Raw genomic sequence first — 19842 nt, 5'->3', positions numbered from 1 at the left:
TGTTATAAATACATGTGTTTGGTGAGTGAGGGGCAACAGAGGTGGGGGAGATGCTGTACACAGCTGGTATAGGTTTGGTGGCTGAACGCCACCCAGAGGAAGACAGACAGTCCACCCGGCAGGGCCAGCCGGACAGCGTTCTGGGGCCATGTAACAGTCAGTTGGTGGGCAAGCCAGCAGGGGTCTTGTCCGGGGCTGGCGGGACCCAGGTGCCCCAGAGGCTCCCTGTCCGAGGTCGTGGGCAGCGTCAGCAGCAGTACCCCGGCTCAGCTCACATCATTCAGGGCCTGAAAGGACACAAGGCCTCTTCAGGAGGGGGCTGGGCTGGGGGGGTGGGCAAGATGGCCCTTCAGGGAGCCCTGGGTACCCCCTGCCCATCAGGGTGTGTGTGTGGGGGGCCTCACCTTCCGGGCAAACTCAGGGAGGACGAAGGCTGCCCGGTGCACGTCGGAGTTGTAGTATTTCAGCTGCATCTCTTCTACCTGCTTCTGCATCAGTGGCTGCAAGGGCTCCCGGAAGTTGGTGCTCTGGGGACAGGGGTGTTGTCTCAGAGACGTGCTCTCCTGGCCCCCCTGCCAGGCTCCCGCCTCCCCCCCCCGGGGGCCAGTCCACTGCGGCTCACTGGGTTCTTGCTGCACAGCATGAAGCCGATCTGGCCGCTGGGGTAGGTGGGGATGGTGCAGTAGGCGTAGTCCACCACTGGGAAGAGAGACTTGCAGAAGTGCCGCATCTCCTTGATGAGGTCCAGGTGCAGCCATTGGCACTCGCCTGTGGTGGTGGGGCGGGGTGGTCAGATGATGTCAGCACCGGCTAGGGGCAGCGCCTGGTCCAGCTCCAGCCGGATCCCTCCCGGCCGGAGCCTGGCTCACCCAGCAGCACCCAGTCCACCCTAGCCCCCTCACCCTGGCAGCAGAGAATGCCGTCCTTCTTGAGGGCAGTCTTCATGAGCTGGTAATAGGACTCCTTGAAGAGGCTCTCAGCAGGACCTGCAGAGACAGGGGGACAAGCACCACAGGACACGGCCTGAGCCTGCCTCTGGGGGCATGAGGGCCACTCTCACCCCAAGATACACATCCACACAGCCACCAGAGGGCAGAGCTGGGAGTTGAAGCCAGGCCTATGGAACTCAGAAACCAACCACGAAGAGGGTGCTTTGGAGGGGTGCAGGGATCCGGTGCCCCAGTGTGAAGGGACTCCATGTTTTAACCCCATTTCTAGGGGATCTTGTCGGCACTGCATCAGGGCAGTCTCCACCCTGGGCCTTGGTTTAAGACTATATCCTGTGGAACTTCCCTGATAGTCCAGTGACTAAGACCCTGCATTCCTAATGCAGGGGGCTCAGGTTTGATTCCCCAGTTGGGGAACTAGATCCCACGTGCTACAACTAAGACCCAGCATAGCCAAATAAAAATAATTGTTAGAAAAGAAAAAAGATGAGATCCCTGCACACACCCTGACACTGGCCTGTCAGGGGCAGAGAGGAGGCTGAGGAGGAAACTGGGGCCTCAGTGGACCAAGGCCCCACTCTCCTCCAGGCTCTCAACCAACTCTGGGCAGTAGCCTAGTGCCCCTACTCTGCTGAGCCATGTTTGAGGTGATAGGTGACACCTTAGAAGGGAAAAGAGCCGCACTAGTTCTGGAGGGCCCCTCCATCCTCTATTCTGCAACTTGGGCTTGGGACACAGAGGGGAATGCTGGCCTCCCCTCTGGTGGCTGCCAGAAGCTCCAGGTCAACCCCGCTTACCCATGGGATCTGAGGAGTCAGTGATGATGACATCAAAGGCGTCCTGGTTCTGTTTCATGAACTCAAAACCATCACCCACGTGTAGGGTCAGCTTTGAGCTGGAGTAGCCAATGGCCATGCTGGGCAGGAACTTCTTGGAGACTTGAATAACATCCTGGGGAGGGGGACAGGAGGGAACATGTTAGGCCACAGGGGTTGTGGAACCCGGAGCCAGAGTTGAGTGGGACCCCTTCTCAGAGCCTGATTCACCTTAGACAAGCCATTCCTTTGTGGAACCCCAGTTTGCACATCTGTACAGCAGGGAGCAGCTTGGTACCTCCCCTTCTCAGAGGGCTGACTCCCACCAGCAGCTCGGCCCACACCCCCACCACCCCTGCTCCCCCTCCCCAAACCCAACCGCCCCAGGAGAGTGGCTTCCTTGCTATTTCAGAGGGCTGGAATTCCACCTGGCCTGTATGCCTTACTACACACACCTTTATCAGATAACCCTTTGACTCCTAAGTTGAATGTCAACTCCAAGGAGTCAGGGACTAGACCTGCTGATGCACCAGTGAACCCGGCACCTAAATGCTCACGAAAGGTTAAGCAACTTGCCCAGTGGTAAACAGTCAATTCAGGGCAAACTGGGACTTGAACCCAGACCCACCCAGCTGTGCGCTCACCTCGTCAATCTCGCACTGGACCACAGACTCCACAGAGGAATGCTTGACCACCTCCCGCAGGACGCCTCCATCCCCGCCCCCAATGATCAGCACCTGCCAAGTGGACAAAGAGTCAGCCAGGAGCAGGGCATGAGCCCCACCAAACAGGCTCCAGCGGAGTTAGTGGCCGGCCTCTCTGCCCCCTAAACCGCACTGAGCAGACAGAGCTCCCTGGAACATTTCTCAGCTCCCCTGTGTCACAAACCTAATCATTTTATATTCCACTTTGTCCCCTTTTCCTGGGAACTCCTGCCAAGGCTGCTCCATCTCAAGCTTCAGGCCTCAGCCCGGGTGTTAGCCCCCACTCTAGGCCCCTCGTCCTCCATTATCACTTCTCTGACAACCCTTTGGGGAGGGCTGAGCACTGGGCCCTCCTGGGGCCCCCAGCACTGTTCTCGGGGGCTATCCCTGGGCCCAGCGCTGGATCTAGCTGGGACGGGGTACCTTGCGTGGGTTGGGGTGGCTGCAGAGGGGCAGGTTGGCGATCATCTCCTGGTAGGAGAACTCGTCCCTCTCGGTGCACTGGATAACGCCGTCCAACACCAGCACATTTCCGTAGCTCTTACTGAGGGTGGGAGTGACAGTCAGCGACCTGGGCTCCTCGGGAAGGGGGCAACGTGCCCCCCACTCGCCCAGGGTGAGAAGAATCTCTCCCAACCTGCCGAGGGGGCTCCAGGGGTGAGTCCGGGGGGTGACACGTGGCGAGGATCGGCGGGCGGGCCCGCTGGGTGGAGGCTGGACGCGGGGTCCCGGCTCTGACGTGTCCGGGACTGACACGTGGAGCTCGGCGCAGCGGGTCGGCGCAGATTCCGGCTCCCTCCCCGCCGAGGAGGACCGCCCGAAAAGCCGGTCCCCAGCCCAGCGAGAAGGATGCGGGTTGGGGAGGGGACGGAGGTTAGAGACGGGCCTAGTTCACGAGAACTTCTGACAGTTTTGCAGGGGAAGGAGCGGGCAGAGACCGCCGGGGGCGTCCGGAGGTAAAGCGCGCAAGACAGGGATCAGGCAGGAAGAGGGTCGGGCCGGGCCGAGCCCAGGGCTGGAGTGCCGGCGGGCTGCGCGGGGCCGGGCGGCCGGGGCGCGGGGCCGGGCGGGCGCTGGTACCTGCGGAAGACGAGGATATCCTGGTACCGCGAGCGTTGATGGTGTAGCAGCTGCTCCACCTGCAGAGACAGGGCCTGGCCGGGCCACAGGCTGCACGTCTCGCGGAACCAGCCCTCGCGGATGGCAGCGGGGCCGGGGGCGGCGGGGCCGTCGGGGCCAAGCTCCATGGCGGGCGGGCGGGCGGGCGGTGCGGGGCGCGGGCCCGGGACTGCAGGCCGCGCGGAGCCGCAGCACAACGGGACCAACTCCGCCCGCCGGCCGCGCGGCAACCTAACCCGGCCGGCGGGGCGGGGCCTGTTGCCAGGGGCGGGCCCCAAGCCCTCCAGTGGCGGCGCCCTTGCGCGGCGGCCCGGCGGCACCGCCCCCTCCGGCGTCCGCGCGCACTCATTGGTCTCCGACCTGCAGCGCTGCGTCCAGTGGCTGAGGCGGGCCGTCCGTCTGCGGCAGCAGGCTAGTGCGGCAGCTTCCCTGGGCCACGTGGGGCCGGGCTCGGGGAGGCACAGACTGGCCCGAGAGGGAGCGAGGGGTACCCGACTCCGCAGGGGAAACCTGAGCTGACATCTCGGGCCCAGAGCGGCGTGTCCGATCGCGGAGAAGTCAGGGCTGCCGGCTTGAACCCTTGGGCTGGAAACACTGGACCGGGTGGCTACACTGTCGAAAGAAGAGTTACGATGTTTCGCTGGAGCTAGAGTAGAATGTATCATCTTTACCGCGTACGCAAATTTGGGTCCGTGTTGGACTTCAGCAAAGCAGTGTGCTTGGTCGGGGGCACGACGAGGGTTTTATTTACTTCAGAAGAGCCATCACAGCCCCAGGACTTAAGCTCGATTTAGGCATTTCTCCTTAGATTCTCTGATCCTTGGGCGTATGGCTGCTGAATGAGAAAGAGTTCTTTTCTAAACGAGTTTCTAAATTTACCAGCAGTGTCCCGGAAGAGGCCAACACATGCATATTCAGCACCAAAAAAGACTGGCACACAGGGCTTTTGTTTTGTGGGGTTTTTTTTTGACAAACTGGGCCTGGCTTCTTGAAAGGTGGGCGGGAATGTGCTTTCTGATTTTGTGAAAATGTCAAGGAACTTTTCTGAATCACATTAAGCATGCTAATTACCAAATATTAAATGCTAATTGCTGTACATGCTTAGTTCTCCGCATGCCAGGGCAGGGAGGTGAAACTGGTATAAGCCACGGGTGACATTATGACAGGGGTGTTTTTTTGAGGGACTTTTTGTAATGCTGAAAGCTCAGCTTCTCTGTATACTGGTGCAGAATCAAATCTCAGAGACAGTTTTGGGTGGTACTTCACCCAAATACTATACCTTTTCTACTGGAAAGGGTAGCTTTCTTGCTTCGCCAGGTAAAGGGGGATACAGAGGATTCATGCCCTCAAAACCATGTGTCCCCAACTTGGGGAAGACAGTGACAAGTTTTCTAGGCACTGTTTAAAGAGGGCATGATCAGCTCGTGGACATTCTTCTAATGGGTTGGTGGTGAAGTAAGTAGGAGTCCACATCATCAACCTTCAAGTCAAACTGGTATGGGGTCCATGCGCCTGTGGGCAGCATCAGTTCAGTTCAGTTGCTCAGTCATGTCCAACTCTTTGTAACCCCATGGACTGCCGCATGCCAGGCTTCCCTGTCCATCACCAACTCCCAGAGCTTTGCTCAAACTCATGTCCATCAAGTCAGTGATGCCATCCAACCATCTCATCCTCTGTCATCCCCTTCTCTTCCTGCCTTCAATCTTTCCCAGCATCAGGGTCTTGTCTAAGGAGTCAGCTCTATGCATCAGGTGGCCAAAATATTGGAGCTTCAGCTTCAGCATCAGTCCTTCCAATGAATATTCAGGACTATTTCCTTTGGGATTGACTGGTTGGATCTCCTTGGAGTCCAAGGGACTCTCAAGAGTCTTCTCCAACACCACAGTTCAAAAGCATCAATTCTTCAGCAATCAGCTTTCTCTATGGTCCAACTCTCACATTTATGCCTACTGGAAAAACCATAGCCTTGACTAGATGGACCTTTGTTGGCAAAGTAATGTCCCTGCTTTTTAACATGCTGTCAAGCTTGATCATAGCTTTTCTTTCAAGGAGCAAGTATTTTTCATTTCATGGCTGCAGTCACCATCCACAGTGATTCTGGAGCCCAGGAAAATAAAGTCTGTCACTGTTTCCATTGTTTCTCCATCTATTTGCCATGAAGTGATGGGATCGGATGCCATGATCTTAGTTTTCTGAATGTTGAGTTTTTTCTCCAGCTTTTTCACTCTCCTCTTTCCCTTTGATCAAGAGGCTTTTCTTTGCTTTCTGCCATAAGGGTGGTGTCATCTGCATATCTGAGGCTATTGATATTTCTCCTGGCAATCTTGATTCCAGCTTGTGCTTCATCCAGCCTGGCATTTCGCATGAGGTATTCTGCATAGAAGTTAGATAAGCAGGGTGAAAATATATATACAGCCTTGATGTACTCCTTTCCCAATTTGGAACCAGTCTGATGCTCCATGTCCAGTTCTAACTGTTGCTTCTTGACCTGCATACAGATTTCTCAGGAAGCAGGGAAGGTGGTCTGGTATTCCCATCTCTTGAAGAATATTCCACAGTTTGTGGTGATCCACATAGTCAAAGGCTTTTGCATAGTCAATAAAGCAGAAGCAGATGTTTTTCTGGAAGCAGATGTTTTCTCTTGCTTTTTCTATGACCCAGCGGATGTTGGCAACTTGATCTCTGGTTCCTCTGTCTTTTCTAAATCCAGCTTGATCAAGTGGAGGTTCTCAGTTCACATACTGTTGAAGCCTTCCTTGGAGAATTTTCAGCATTATTTTGCTAGTGTGTGAGGTGAGTGCAATTGTGCAGTAGTTTGAACATTCTTTGGCATTGCCTTTCTTTGGGATTGGAATAAAAACTGACTTTTCCCAATCCTGTGGCCACTGCTGAGTTTTCCAAATTTGCTGGCATATTGAATGCAGCACTTTACCAGCATCATCTTTTATGACTTGAAATAGCTTAACTGGAATTTCATCACCTCCACTAGCTTTGTTCATAGTGATGCTTCCTAAGGCCCACTTGACCTCACATTCCAGGATGTCTGGCTCTAGGTGAGTGATCACACCATCATGGTTATCTGGGTCACTTTTTTGTATAGTTCTTCTGTGTATTGTTGCCACCTCTTCTTAAAATCTTCTGCTTCTGTTAGGTCCATATCATTTCTGTCCTTAATTGTGGCCATCTTTGCATGAAATGTTCCCCTGGTATCTCTAATCATCTTGAAGAGATCTCTAGTCTTTCCTATTCTATTGTTTTCCTCTATTTCTTTGCACTGATCACTGAGGAAGGCTTTCTTATTTCTCCTTGCTATTCTTTCAAACTCTGCATTTAGATGGGTATATCTTTCCTTTTCTCCTTTGCCTTTCACTTCTCTTTTCTTAGCTATTTGTAAGGTCTCCTCAGACAACCATTTTGGCTTTTTGCCTTTCTTTTTCTTGGGGATGGCTTTTATCACTGCCTTCTGTACAATGCCACAAACCTCTGTCCATATTTCTTCAGGCACCCTGTCTATCAGATCTAATCCCTTGAATCTATTTGTCACTTCCACTGTATAATCATAACAGATTTGATTTAGGTCATACCTGAATGGTCTAGTGGTTTTCCCACTTTCTTCAATTTAAATCTGAATTTGGCAGTAAGGAGTTCATGATCTGAGCCACAGTGAGCTCCTGGCCTTGTTTTTGCTGACTGTATAAAGCTTCTTCATCTTTGACTGCAAAGACGACTTGCGATCAATCTGATTTCAGTGTTGGCCATCTGGTGATGTCCATGTGTAGAGTCTTCTCTTGTGTTGTTGGAAGATGGTGTTTGCTATGACCAGTGCGTTCTATTGGCAAAACTCTACTAGCCTCTGCCCTGCTACATTCTGTACTCCAAGGCCAAACTTGCCTTTACTCCAGGTATCTCTTGACTTCATACTTTTACATTCCAGTCCCTTATTGTGAAAAGGACATCTTTTTTTGGTGTTAGTTCTAGAAGGTCTTTTAGGTCTTCATAGACCTGTTAAATCCTGTTTCCCTATCCCTGTGGGCAGCATACCATTGTTAATCACTAACTTCTCCCTCCTGGAGGGGGTTTCCATATCTGCAAAATAGATCAAAGATAATGTTGTCTCCTGGAGATATGCTACTGGAGATCAGTGGAGAAATAACTCCAGCAAGAATGAAGGGATGGAGCCAAAGCAAAAACAACACCCAATTGTGGATGTGACTGGTGATAGAAGCAAGGTCCAATGCTGTAAAGAGCAATATTCCATAGGAACCTGGAATGTTATGTCCATGAATCACGGCAAATTGGAAGTGGTCAAACAGGAGATGGCAAGAGTGAACGTCGACATTCTAGGAATCAGCAAACTAAAATGGACTGGAATGGGTGAATTTAACTCAGATGACCATTATATCTACTACTGTGGGCAGGAATCCCTTAGAAGAAATGGAGTAGCCATCATAGTCAACAAAAGAGTCTGAAATTGCAGTACTTGGATGCAATCTCGAAAATGGCAGAATGATCTCTGTTTGTTTCCAAGGCAAACCATTCAATATCATGGTAATCCAACTCTATGCCCCGACCAGTAACGCTGAAGCTGAAGTTGAACAGTTCTATGAAGACCTACAAGACCTTTTAGAACTAACACCCAAAAGAGATGTCCTTTTCATTATAGGGGACTGGAATGCAAAAGTAGGAAGTCAAAAACCACCTGGAGTAACAGGCAAATTTGGCCTTGGAGTACAGAATGAAGCAGGGCAAAGACTAATAGAGTTACAAGGACTCTATTAGGACTTGTAACACAGGACTGGAAAAGGTCAGTTTTCATTCCAATCCCAAAGAAAGGCAATGCCAAAGAATGAATGCTCAAACTACCGCACAATTGCACTCATCTCACACGCTAGTAAAGTAATGCTCAAAATTCTCCAAGCCAGGCTTCAGCAATACGGGAACTGTGAACTTCCAGATGTTCAAGCTGGATTTATTAAAGGGAGAGGAACCAGAGATCAAATTGCCAACATCCATTGGATCACAGAAAAAGCAAGAGAGTTCCAGAAAAACCTCTATTTCTGCTTTATTGACTATGCCAAAGCCTTTGACTGTGTGGATCACAATAATCTGCAGAAAATTCTGAAAGAGATGGGAATACCAGACCACCTGACCTGCCTCTTGAAAAATCTGTATGCAGGTCAGGAAGCAACAGTTAGAACTGGACACAGAACAACAGACTGGTTCCAAATTGGGAAAGGAGTATGTCAAGGCTGTATATTGTCACCCTGCTTATCTAACTTATATGCAGAGCACATCATGAGAAATGTTGGGCTGGAGGAAGCACAAGCTGGAATCAAGATTGCCAGGGGAAATATCAATAGCCTCAGATATGCAGATGACACCACCCTTATGGCAGAAAGTGAAGAAGAACTAAACAGCCTCTTGATGGAAGTGAAAAAGGAGAGTAAAGCAGTTGGCTTAAAACTCAACATTCAGAAAACTAAGGTCATGGAATGTGGTTCCATCACTTCATGGCAAATAGATGGGGAAACAGTGGAATACTATTTTCTTGGGCTCCAAAATCACTGCAAATGGTGACTGCAGCCATGAAATTAAGACATTTGCTCCTTGGAAGAAAAGTTATGACCAACCTAGACAGCATATTAAAAAGCAGAGACATTACTTTGCCAACAAAGGTCCGTCTAGTCAAAGCTATGGTTTTTCCAGTAGTCATGTATGGATGTGAGAGTTGGACTATAAAGAGAGCTGAGCACCGAAAAATTGATGCTTTTTGAACTGTGGTGTTGGAGAAGACTCTTGAGAGTCCCTTGGACTGCATGGAGATCCAACCAGTCCATCCTAAATTAGATCAATCCTGAGTGTTCATTGGAAGGACTGCTGTTGAAGCTTAACCTCCAGTACTTGGCCACCGGATGTGAAGAGCTGACTCCTTAGAAAAGACCATGATGCTGGGAAAGATTGAGGGTAGGAGAAGGGGACAACAGAGGATGAGATGGTTGGATGGTATCACTGACTCGATGGACATGAGTTTGGGTAAACTCCAGGAGTTGGTGATGGACAGGGAGGCCTGGTGTGCTGTGGTCCATGAGGTCACAGAGTCAGACACAACTGAGTGACTGAACTGACCTGAACTGAATGTTGTATATATCTGTTGATAGAGAAACAGTATTGATTGTTTCTTCATGATCTCGAATCCCCTCCCTTCCTTAATTAACAACTGCTTGAATCTGCCCACTGAAACTCAGAGAAGTTCCTGGAGGCTGAATAAAGGCTGTTTCCTATAATGAAAGGAATGGGAGACATGAAGGCCTTGTGCCCGGGAGCCCCACAGGGCCCTGCATGGGATCAATACCCTACTTTTCTTTGATACTCCTCAACCTTGAGACCAGATATTGGATGAGAAATGGGAATAATTGTTTTTGGGTAGAACTCAGCAGAGGATGGGATTCCCTGGTGGCTCAGAAGGAAAAAAATCTGCCTTCAATGCAGGAGACCCGGGTTCGATCCCTGGGTCAGGAAGATCCCCTGGAGAAGGGAATGGCAACCCACTCCAGTATTCTTGCCTGGAGAATCCCATGGACAGAGGACCCTGGTGGGCTATACTTCATGGGGTCACAGAGAATCAGACATGACTAAGCAATGAACACACACACACACACACACACACATCAGAGAAACTTGGATTTGGGGCAACTCAAGCTTTAATTCCCACTCTGGTTTTATCTTTCCCCAAATCTTTCAGGGAATGGAGTGATGACCACTGTAACTACTTCAAGCTGAGATGAGGCATAGTCCTGCCTAACTTTGGGAGAACAGATATCGATTTGGAAATAGTTGAGTTCCCTGTCCTGGATCCAGGTCTCATATGATTAAGACCTCAATCCCTTGTTCTGCCATTTTGGTGCAGCAGACCCAGATAGAGGTAAAGGGAATGACAGCTAGAACTTTAGTAGACAGAATAGATCTCATTTCCTTAGGAATTCGGGAGAATAAGTCTCAAGACCAGTTTGGAACTGGCACTTCAGAGAGACTTATTGTAGCCAGCTGTTTCCAGGCCATTCCCTACATGGGGAAAACCCATGAAAATCCAGGGGAGACCTGGAAATAGGAAGCTGGCCACATAACTAGCAGTTAAAATGACTGAAAGAATCAGCATATGAATCTATAGGTAGAAGGCATAAGAAAGGGTAAGAACACAGAACTTTCATTCTGCTTGTTGGAACAAATACAATGTCTGCTTCTCAGGAGACTGCTTGCTGACTTGGCTGGTCACCTGGTAATCTTTTTACTCTGGTGTGATGTACCCACAGTTTTACTCCATCCAATTTTAGAGAGGTGTGAATAGGAAGTAGTAAGAAGAATGTTATAGGGTCCCTTCCTTTATTTTCAAGCTGCTGCTCAGGTTATTGCCTTTTTCACATTTTCAGTAGCATTTGGTTTCTTGCTTTGAAGGGATGGAAGGAAGCTTCTGGGTGGGGGTGGGGGGGGATCTGTGGAATACAAACTCATGCATAGCAGTTAATAGTTGTCCAGTCTGTTGAATATAGAAATTGGCAAGGACTTGTCCCATTTTAGATGAGTTTTTTGCATTGCTTGGCAAGAGTTTTCTTTATAACCTTATAGTTAAGAGTTTTTCCTTATAGTTTCCTTAAGAAGGGTTTTTGTCACTTCCAATGCTTTTTCTTTTCTGACTGGAAAAGCCTCTATTCAACCTCTCAGTCTTTAGCCAAAATCTTGTTGAAGAGGGCGGGGGAATTTTAAAATACTTGCGGATTGTGATATAGCTCAGAAAATTCAAGTTTGCAACAATTCTGGAATGATCACATCCGAATCACAACCACTATGATCACCTAGGACTCCATTTTGACCCTCAAATGCATTTCCCTCCCCAATGTTAAAGCAGATGTCACTGTTAATGATTTCATTGCTTTTCTAGATATGGGAAAATGCAAGAATTCAGGCTCATAAAATCTTCTGACAATATCTAACTACCTGAAAGCCTGTTCAGCCAGTTTTTCTCAGGGCACAGAGTGCCTCATTTCTGATCTCCATTCTGAATTCCTTTATTCAAGGGGTGTTGAAGTTCAGTGACTATAGTGGCCACTGACTTAATCCTTGCAGAGGCAGATGGCAAGTGCCAATTTTCATTTGGCAGGGTCCCTTCAGGGTCATGTATGTGATCATGGTTTGGGGGGCATTTAATGACCATTTCATCCCATGGTGTTAGGAATGCTTATTCCCAGGTCTGGTGAAGATAGGCCACTCAGTGTGCTGCTATTATTGGACTAGGCCTCCTTTTAACAGTGCCAAAAGGCTGGACCCTTTGTGTCACTAGCCTCTTAAGGAAAATATTGCCTCTTGTTCTTCCCATATCTAGAGTTATACTGTTACAGTCATTGATCTCATATCAAATTATGTATCATCATTTTATCAGAGGCTCAGTCACATATCTGATAATGCTGTAAACAATACTTTTGTAAAACAGGTAAAATAAAAAGTAACAGAGCTAGCAGTATTAGTCCTTAGTATGATTTAATTGTCCCCAGCGTAAGGGAGCCTGTAAATTTAAATGACCATAGCCTGGTGTTAATCTCCTGGTTGTAGATTATGGAGCATCTGATTTTTATCCGAAGATTAATTACATAGTTAGGCTTCAGAAACAAACTTAGTGTTCTTCTGACAATTAGATTTTGTAACAATATGATGCACCAACAAGGAAAGTGGGTAAACATAGACCTTATTTAACAAAACTAGAATTTAACATTCAGTGAAACCTCTTTTTTCTAGAATTACCTCCATTTTCATCAAGTACAGCTGAGACTAATTTGTTTTTAAAATAAGTTTGGTCCATTGACCACATCGGTTCATCCACACTGACGCTGGTGTAATTCCTCAGAAGGAGTCTCAGATGAAAGTTTCCAAAAGACCTCTCAAGGCCAAGAAAGCCATGTCAAAGGTCTGCCATCAGATTTTGCCTAGGTGACTTTCTCTCTTCTATAGAGGTCCTCAAAATATCAAGATCCCCACACATGCCAGAAGAGTCTTTCCCATTTGCCTGATAAGGCTACTCAGAACCCAAGAGTTTACAATGTTTAAGGGAACAGGCAGAGGAAAAAGAAAAATATCTCAATTTTACTCACAGAGGTATAATTTACCAAACTGTTATAAATCATAACCAACTTGAGGAGAAGGGCTTCCCTATATCTGGAAAACATGAGTCAAAACCAGTGACATTTCAGACAAAACCCATAAAATTATTACCATATTCAACCATCCATTTAGTAACCAATCCTCTTTGTAACTTTTTATGAAGCGATTAGGTTTTCCCTTAGGACTTTTTTTTCCTTCCCCAGTTCCCCAGTATAACGTGAGATTTAGCAGACTACAACAACGTTGTTGTTCAGTCCCTGAGTCACGTCCAACTGGTTTCAACCCCATGCCCTTCAACATGCCAGGCTCCTCTGTCCTCCACTATCTCCTGGAGTTTGCTTAAATTCATGTCCATACATGAATATACATGAATACAACAATAGCCATCTATAAATCACAGAAAGACTTTAAAAGGTCATAAACATTTGGTCACAATGGGATTGACAAAAGAAACTGAGTTATTGTGACATGCAACATTTTAAAACAACTAGAAATAATGACTGACAACATTTTACTAGGGCATACCAGATTTTTAGAAATTCCATGAAATTTAACACACTAATTATTAAGTATTTCTCTCTGAAGCCTTGGCCTTCTGCTGCTGCTTAGTTGCTTCAGTCGTGTCCAACTCTGTGTGATCCTATGGACTACAGTCTGCCAGGTACCTCTGCCCATGGGATTCTCTAGGCAAGAGTATTGGAGTGGGTTCCCATGCCCTCCTCCAGGGGATCTTCCCAACCCAAGGATCGAAGCCAGGTCTCCTGCATTGCAGGCAGATTCTTTGCTGCTGAGCCACCAGGGAAGCCCTTTTAGAATCTGTCAAACAATACTTACTTAACCAAAGTAAAAGATTTCAATGGGAAATACAGATTACTTAAAAGCAAAGGAACTCACAAGCTGTCATCTAAAGCAGAATTCCAAGAAAACTTTGAATGGTGAAACCAAATCTCTAGCCCACTCTCAATTAAATCCATGTACCCAATTAGATTTAATCTAATCTAACAAAATCCTATGGAAATCAACCCTGAATATTCATTAGAAAGACTGATGTTGAAGTTGAAGTTCCAATACTTTGGCTACCTGATGCGAAGAGCTGACTCACTGGAAAATATCCTGATGCTGGGAAAGACTGAGGGCAGGAGAAGGGACTGCAGAGGATAAGATGGTTGGATGGCATCACCGACTCAATGGACATGAATTTGAGCAAACTCAGGAGATGGTGAAGAACAGGGGAACCTGGCATGCTTTAGTCCATGGGGGTCTCTAAATTGGGTACTATTAGCAACTGAATAGCAAGAGTTTTGTAAACATACCCTACGAGGGGGCTACAAGATGCAACAGAGTTCTGGTTGCCCATAACAAGGCTAGTCCAAAAGGGAAAATCCCAACCAACATTCCATCACAGACAAAGCCTGATGCAATAGGGAAGGATTCCCTGGTGTTGCCACATGGGAGCCCTGTTGTTTATTCGCTAAATCATCTTAGTGATCCAGTGGACTGTAGTCCTCCAATCTCCTCTGCCCATGGAATATTATAGGTAAGAATACTGGAGCAGGTTGCCATTTTCTCTTCCAGCGTATCTTCTTGACCCAGGGATTGAATGAACGTTTGTCTCCTGCACTGGCAGGCAGATTCTTTACTGCTGAGCCACAAGGGAAGCCCATAATAACATGCTAATGTCTGACTCTGTGACCCCATGGGCTGTAGACTTTGTAGCCAATGTAGACATTCTTCCAATGCGTTGGTGGTGAGGTAAATAGGAGTCCACATCATCAACCTTCAGGTCCAACTGATGTGGTGTCTACAAGCTTATGGGCAACATACCATCATTAATCACTAACTTCTCCCACCTAGAGGGGGTTTCAGTCTCTGCAGAGCAGCTCAGAGATATTGTTGTGTCTATCCTTTGATGGGGAAACAGGACCTTGCCCCAAAGCTGCTCTTGACTGTTTCTCCCTGGGCTCACATCCCCTTCCTTCCCTAATTAACAGAGACTTGAACCTGCCCATTGGAACTCAGGAAAGGTCATGGGGGCTGAATGAAAGCTGTTTCCTATAATCAAAGAAATGGGAGACGCAGAAAGGTCTTGTGCCCAGGAGCCCCACAGGTCCCTGCATGGGATCAACTGCAACCTCCACTAGGAGGTGGGAAGCTTGCATCCTCTTGACCCAGATGAAAAACACACTGGTGTTTGTTAGTACAAGCCTCATGCCTTATAGCAATGAGCCTTGATTGAGTTAAACTCCTTTTAAAGGGGAAGTGAGCCAAGGCACTAAAAGAATTGCTAGGCAATTATGTGGAAGCTTGGATGGGAGAAGAGTTTGGGGGAGAATGTGTGCTGTGCGCTTAGTCACTCAGTCATGTCCAACTCTTTGCGACCCCATGGACTGTAGCCTGCCAGGCTCCTCTGTCCATGGGGATTTTCCAGGCAAGAATAGTGGAATGGGTTGTCATGCCCTCTTCCAGGGGATCTTCCCAACCCAGGGATTGAACCCAGGTCTCCCGCATTGCAGGCAGATTCTTTATCATCTGAGTCACCAGGGAAGCCCAAGAATACTGGAGTGGGTAGCCTGACCCTTCTCCAGGGGATCTTCCTGACCCAGGGGTCAAACCAGCGTCTCCTGCATTGCAGGTGGATTCTTTACCAGCTGAGCTACTAGGGAAGCTCTTGGGGGAGAATGGATACAAGTATATGTATGGCTGAATCCCTTCACTGTTCACTGGAAACTCTCACAACATTGTTAATTGGCAATGTTGTGACCGCTTTCCTGGTGGCTCAGATGGTAAAGAGTCTGCCTGCAAAGCAGGAGACCCAGGTTCAAACTTTGGGTTAGGAAGATCTCCTGGAGAAGGGAATGGCTTACCCACTCCAGTATTCATGCCTAGAGAATCCCCATGGACAGAACAGCCTGGTGCGCTACAGTCCATGGGATCACAGAGTCAGACATGACTGAGCAACTAACACTTTCACTTATGTTGTTGTTCAGTCACAAAGTCATGTCCAACTCTTTTTGATCCCATGGACTGTAGCACACCAGGCTTTCCCGTCTTTCACTCTCTCCTGGAGTTTGCTCAGATTTATGTCCATTGAGTTGGTGATGCTGTCCAACCATCTCATTCTCTGTCTGCCCCCTTCTCCTTTTACTTTTGCTATATCCTAAGACAAAATAAAAAGTTGTTTTTAAAAAAAGAATTGCTAGGAGACGGCTCCCTTGGAACTGTTAATCTACTCAGGGTCAGGATCACACAGCCGATGAGACAGTCAACCCATGCCAGTTACTGCAGGCTTGACTGGGTTCAGCCCTGTACTTGGGTCACAGTGCTCACATCACAGCCTGCACATCAAGACACTTATACATACTCCGAGTTGCGACAGCCTGCTTACTTCTGTGTGCCCCGAGCCAGACTGTAAGCAGACCAGGGATGGTGTTTATAGCTGGCAGCACTGGGTAACAGGCTGAGTGAACGTGGGCGGCCAGGACGCAGGCCCAAGTACCCGGTGGAATCAGCTGTCTTGGCTTACGCCCAGGCACTGCACAGCTGAGCCCAGGTTGGGCCCCTGGCATTCCTGGGGCACTGCATGGGGGTGGGGGTGGGGCAGTGGGAGGTCAAGTCTGTCCCGTCCCTCCTGCAAGCTAAACAAAGCTGTTCCAGCATGTGCATCCGCAAATGAGGACAATAAATGACACCCTTGACCCTCCTGTAGAGGAGATGGAGCTGTGGTCTTGGCCTCAAATACCAACAGCAAACGGGACCTCAGGGATAATTCGTACGGCAGTGGCACAGACCTTCCAAACTGAAAGAAAATGAAGGTCCTGAATACATTTTAGGTGAAAAAGTCCCCAGATGTACAGGGACCATGAGCCCAGAAAGGTCACCAGTTTCAGATCACAAGGAGGAAAAACTAGTTTTGCCAGAAGTAGCCACTGTCATATAGCCCACTTAAATCTATAACTGAGAGGCAAACTCAGGACGGGAAAACCTGAAATGTTCCCTTGCATTCAGACCAATGTGCGTTTATAACTCAGTGGTAAAGCAGTACAGTTCAATAGGTCAGCTGTCTCAACCTCCTAAGGGTAGCTAGTTTATAAGAGGACAGGAGCGGGTGAATGGCCGCCCTGCAAGGCGATGGGGTTGCCACAGGCCAGGAATGTGTTTCTGTCACTGATTAGCACTTGGGGTCATTTTTTAAGCATTGTGTGTAGCCAGGTAGACAGCTGTGGTTCTGAATGTGAACGAGTTTGGCCAGTACATGGTGTTACTTGGTTGAAAATGCGTATGGCAAGCTTCCTGAGGGCCACAAACAGCAGTGTACCTTCCTTGAGCAAAAAGCCCTTCTGCTCAGCTTCTGCTCTTAAATTCTCTACCTCCAACCCCACTCGGTCCTGCCAGGTTGTCTTCCCAGAGCGCAGGGCCCTTCACAGCTTCCACAGTTCAGAATCACCAAGCAGTTACCAACTGACACGTAACCCCCCCAACCCCCACCTCACGCTCCTCCCTGGTCCTTAAGGATCCAATCAATCTCCCCACGACTTCAAGCTTCAATGAAGTGGCACTACAGATGTTCTCCAAACCCCCAAGGCTCTTGGCTCCATCCCTTGGCTCAGTGATCCTGGACTTTGGGGCTTCAGGAACCCATAAAATTTCAAAAAACACACTGGGGCACTGATATCAGGTTGCCAACTTTTTTTTTTTTTTGCAAAATAAGACACTTAGAAAAGACCTCTACTTGTACAGTTTACAGTCTCCATCTTATTAAAAAACAAAATCAGGATTCCCTGGTGGTTCAGTGGTTGAGACTCTGCACCTCCACCACATGGGGCACAATTTGATCTCTGGTTGGGGAAGTTCCATGTACAGTGCAGTGTGGAAAGAACAAAAGTAAAACAACAACAAAAAACACGACAAAATGAGCAAGGATAACTTCCAAATACAGGACAAGGAATCATTTTACCTCCATGAAAAATTTACTACATTGTCACCGCTATTCATTTCACCTCTGAAAGGTGGTGAGCCCACTAAACATGAGGCTCCCTGCCATGCTTTCAGCACTTGGTCTTCAGACTTAAGCACGCACAAAAGAACCACTAGGAGAGTTCGGACTGGGCCCATAGGGCTGGTCTGGGGAGAACCTGCAGTAAAGCTGGCAACAAGGTTCTCTGCACTTCTTACCTATGAAGCCTCCTCAGGCCATCCTCCGTAGAATATAACCTCTTTCTTTGGTTAAAATTTTTTTTCGGCTAGGCTATGTGGCATGTGGAATTAGTTCCCCTGGGATGAAACCTGTAGCTCCTTATACTGGATACACCGAGTCTCTACCACTGGACTGCCATGCAAGTCCCATGAATATAATTTCTTAAAAAAATTTCCATCTCTCTTTTTATTTTTCACCAGGGATTGAACTCAGGTCACAGAAGTGAAAACCTGGAATTCTATACCACTAGACCACCAGAGAACTCCCTCATCTAGCTTTTATAGTGGAGACTCCTCCATTTTCTGGCAGACGGCTGCCTCAGTGTCCATTCTTACCAAATTCTGATCAATTATAGAATTGAACAGAACCCTGGATTTTTAGCTGGGCATTGAACTAGTGAGTTTCTCAGTATCCTTTGATGTGGTCACGTGGCTAAGTTCTGGCCAGTGGGGAGTGGAGGCTGGGTGCTGGTCTTCCTTCCTTCCAGCTGAACAGAGTGAGGATGTGGCAGGTGGCACAGTCGGCAGCCCCAGGAGGTGGGAGCCCTGTGCTCGAGTTGAGGACAGCAGAGCAACTACATGGTGGTCAGAGTCTGAGGACCACCAGTTGCTGCACCAGCTCTGGGCTGACTGCATTCACAGAGAAGAAGTGAAGTGAAGTCACTCAGTTGTGTCCAGCTCTTTGCGACCCCATGGACTGTAGCCTGTCAGTCTCCTCCATCCATTGGATTTTCCAGGCAAGAATACTGGAGTGGGTTGCCATTTCCAGATAGAGAAAAAACATCTTTTGCTAAGCCATGGATAGCCTGGCTTTTCTGTTCGCTTCGACCACTCGAGTCCTGCCTTGTTCACACTCTGGCTGTCCTGGACTGCTCTCCGCAACACAGCCATGTCTGGTCTGGCCTGGCAACCCTGCAGGGTCTCACGCACAGTCAGCCCTCTCAATAACTCATGGGAAAGACTTCCAAGAAAATAGGTTCCTTGTTTAAATATTTGTTAAAAAAATAATGGTATCATTCTGTGTTTTCTTGATAGCCCACCTCAGGACTAAAATCAAATGGAATTCTGAAGAATAATCAAGAGACTGGGTCACAAATTTGTACAAAAAGTTCAGTGTTACATTAAGCATAGTACAAAAATGGTGGTCCCATGGTTAAGAATCTGCCTGCCAACAGGGTACATGAGTTCAATCCCTGGTTCAGGAAGATCCCACATACCATGGGGGCAAATAAGTCCACGTGCCACAACTACTGAAGCCCATGTGGCCCTAGAGCCCGAGCTATGCAACAAGAGAAGCCAGTGTAATGAGAAGCCTGCATATCGAAACTAGAGAGTGGCCCCTGCTCGCTGCAACTAGAGAAAAGCTTGCGCCCAGCAATAAAAAAAGTACAAAGTGGAAACCTAAATGTTGAATAATGTGAATTAGCTAAAATGAATTTCAGGATGAGAAAGTTCTCATAATATAAATTTTAAAGGTGAAACACCATAGAAATATAAGGTCGTTTGGAAGGTATTCATACATAAGGTAAAAAGCCTTTCCATCAATATAGTAAACATTCTCTTTGTGCCGCAAGATTAAAGATGATTTAATTTTTCTCTTTGCATTCTTCTATGTTTTTCTCATTTCCTGTAATAAACATGTAATTAACTTTTATAACGGGGAAAAAACAAAATGTAAAAAAAAGAGAGATAGAGAAGAGACCAGGCTGTCGAGAAGCCCCAGTGGCTCTAAGTACCCACAGTCCCTCTTCCCGAAGGTACTTTTCACCATCTGGCTTCATTTGCATGATGTGCAGGCATGGACAAGTGCGTCCTCTCAGGATGGAGAGTCAGATGGGCATCGTGCCCTGGCCTCTGGAGGCCGCCCTTTCCTGAGTCCTGGGGTGTCTCCTGCATTCCTCCTCGGGGGAGGTT

General features: G+C 48.0%; 1 protein-coding gene across 1 annotated transcript; it reads right to left on the bottom strand.

The window, feature by feature from the left end:
* Positions 1–3804, bottom strand: SRM (spermidine synthase). Its single transcript, XM_043924196.1, has 8 exons — positions 3547–3804; positions 2890–3010; positions 2407–2499; positions 1745–1898; positions 903–986; positions 623–768; positions 405–527; positions 1–287 (listed from the first exon to the last, which is right to left on the bottom strand). Exons 1-8 carry the CDS (start codon positions 3711–3713, stop codon positions 267–269), a joined length of 909 nt encoding a protein of 302 aa, XP_043780131.1. The 5' UTR covers positions 3714–3804; the 3' UTR covers positions 1–266.
* Between the last annotated feature and the right edge of the window lie 16038 nt (positions 3805–19842).

This window comes from Cervus elaphus, chromosome 14 (genome assembly GCF_910594005.1).
Source record: "Cervus elaphus chromosome 14, mCerEla1.1, whole genome shotgun sequence".
NCBI lineage: Eukaryota > Metazoa > Chordata > Mammalia > Artiodactyla > Cervidae > Cervus > Cervus elaphus.
Note: the sequence above shows the minus strand (reverse complement) of the source record. Positions and strands in the feature narration are given on the sequence as shown.

Bases quoted from the DNA above. Each gene is read 5' to 3' on its own strand.
- SRM (XM_043924196.1), bottom strand. From the start codon at position 3,713: ATGGAGCTTGGCCCCGACGGCCCCGCCGCCCCCGGCCCCGCTGCCATC. The intron at 2,500-2,889 runs GTACCCCGTCCC...TCCACTTGGCAG, and splicing joins GCCACCCCAACCCACGCAAG to GTGCTGATCATTGGGGGCGG. The intron at 288-404 runs GTGAGGCCCCCC...GTGTCCTTTCAG, and splicing joins TCCCTGAGTTTGCCCGGAAG to GCCCTGAATGATGTGAGCTG.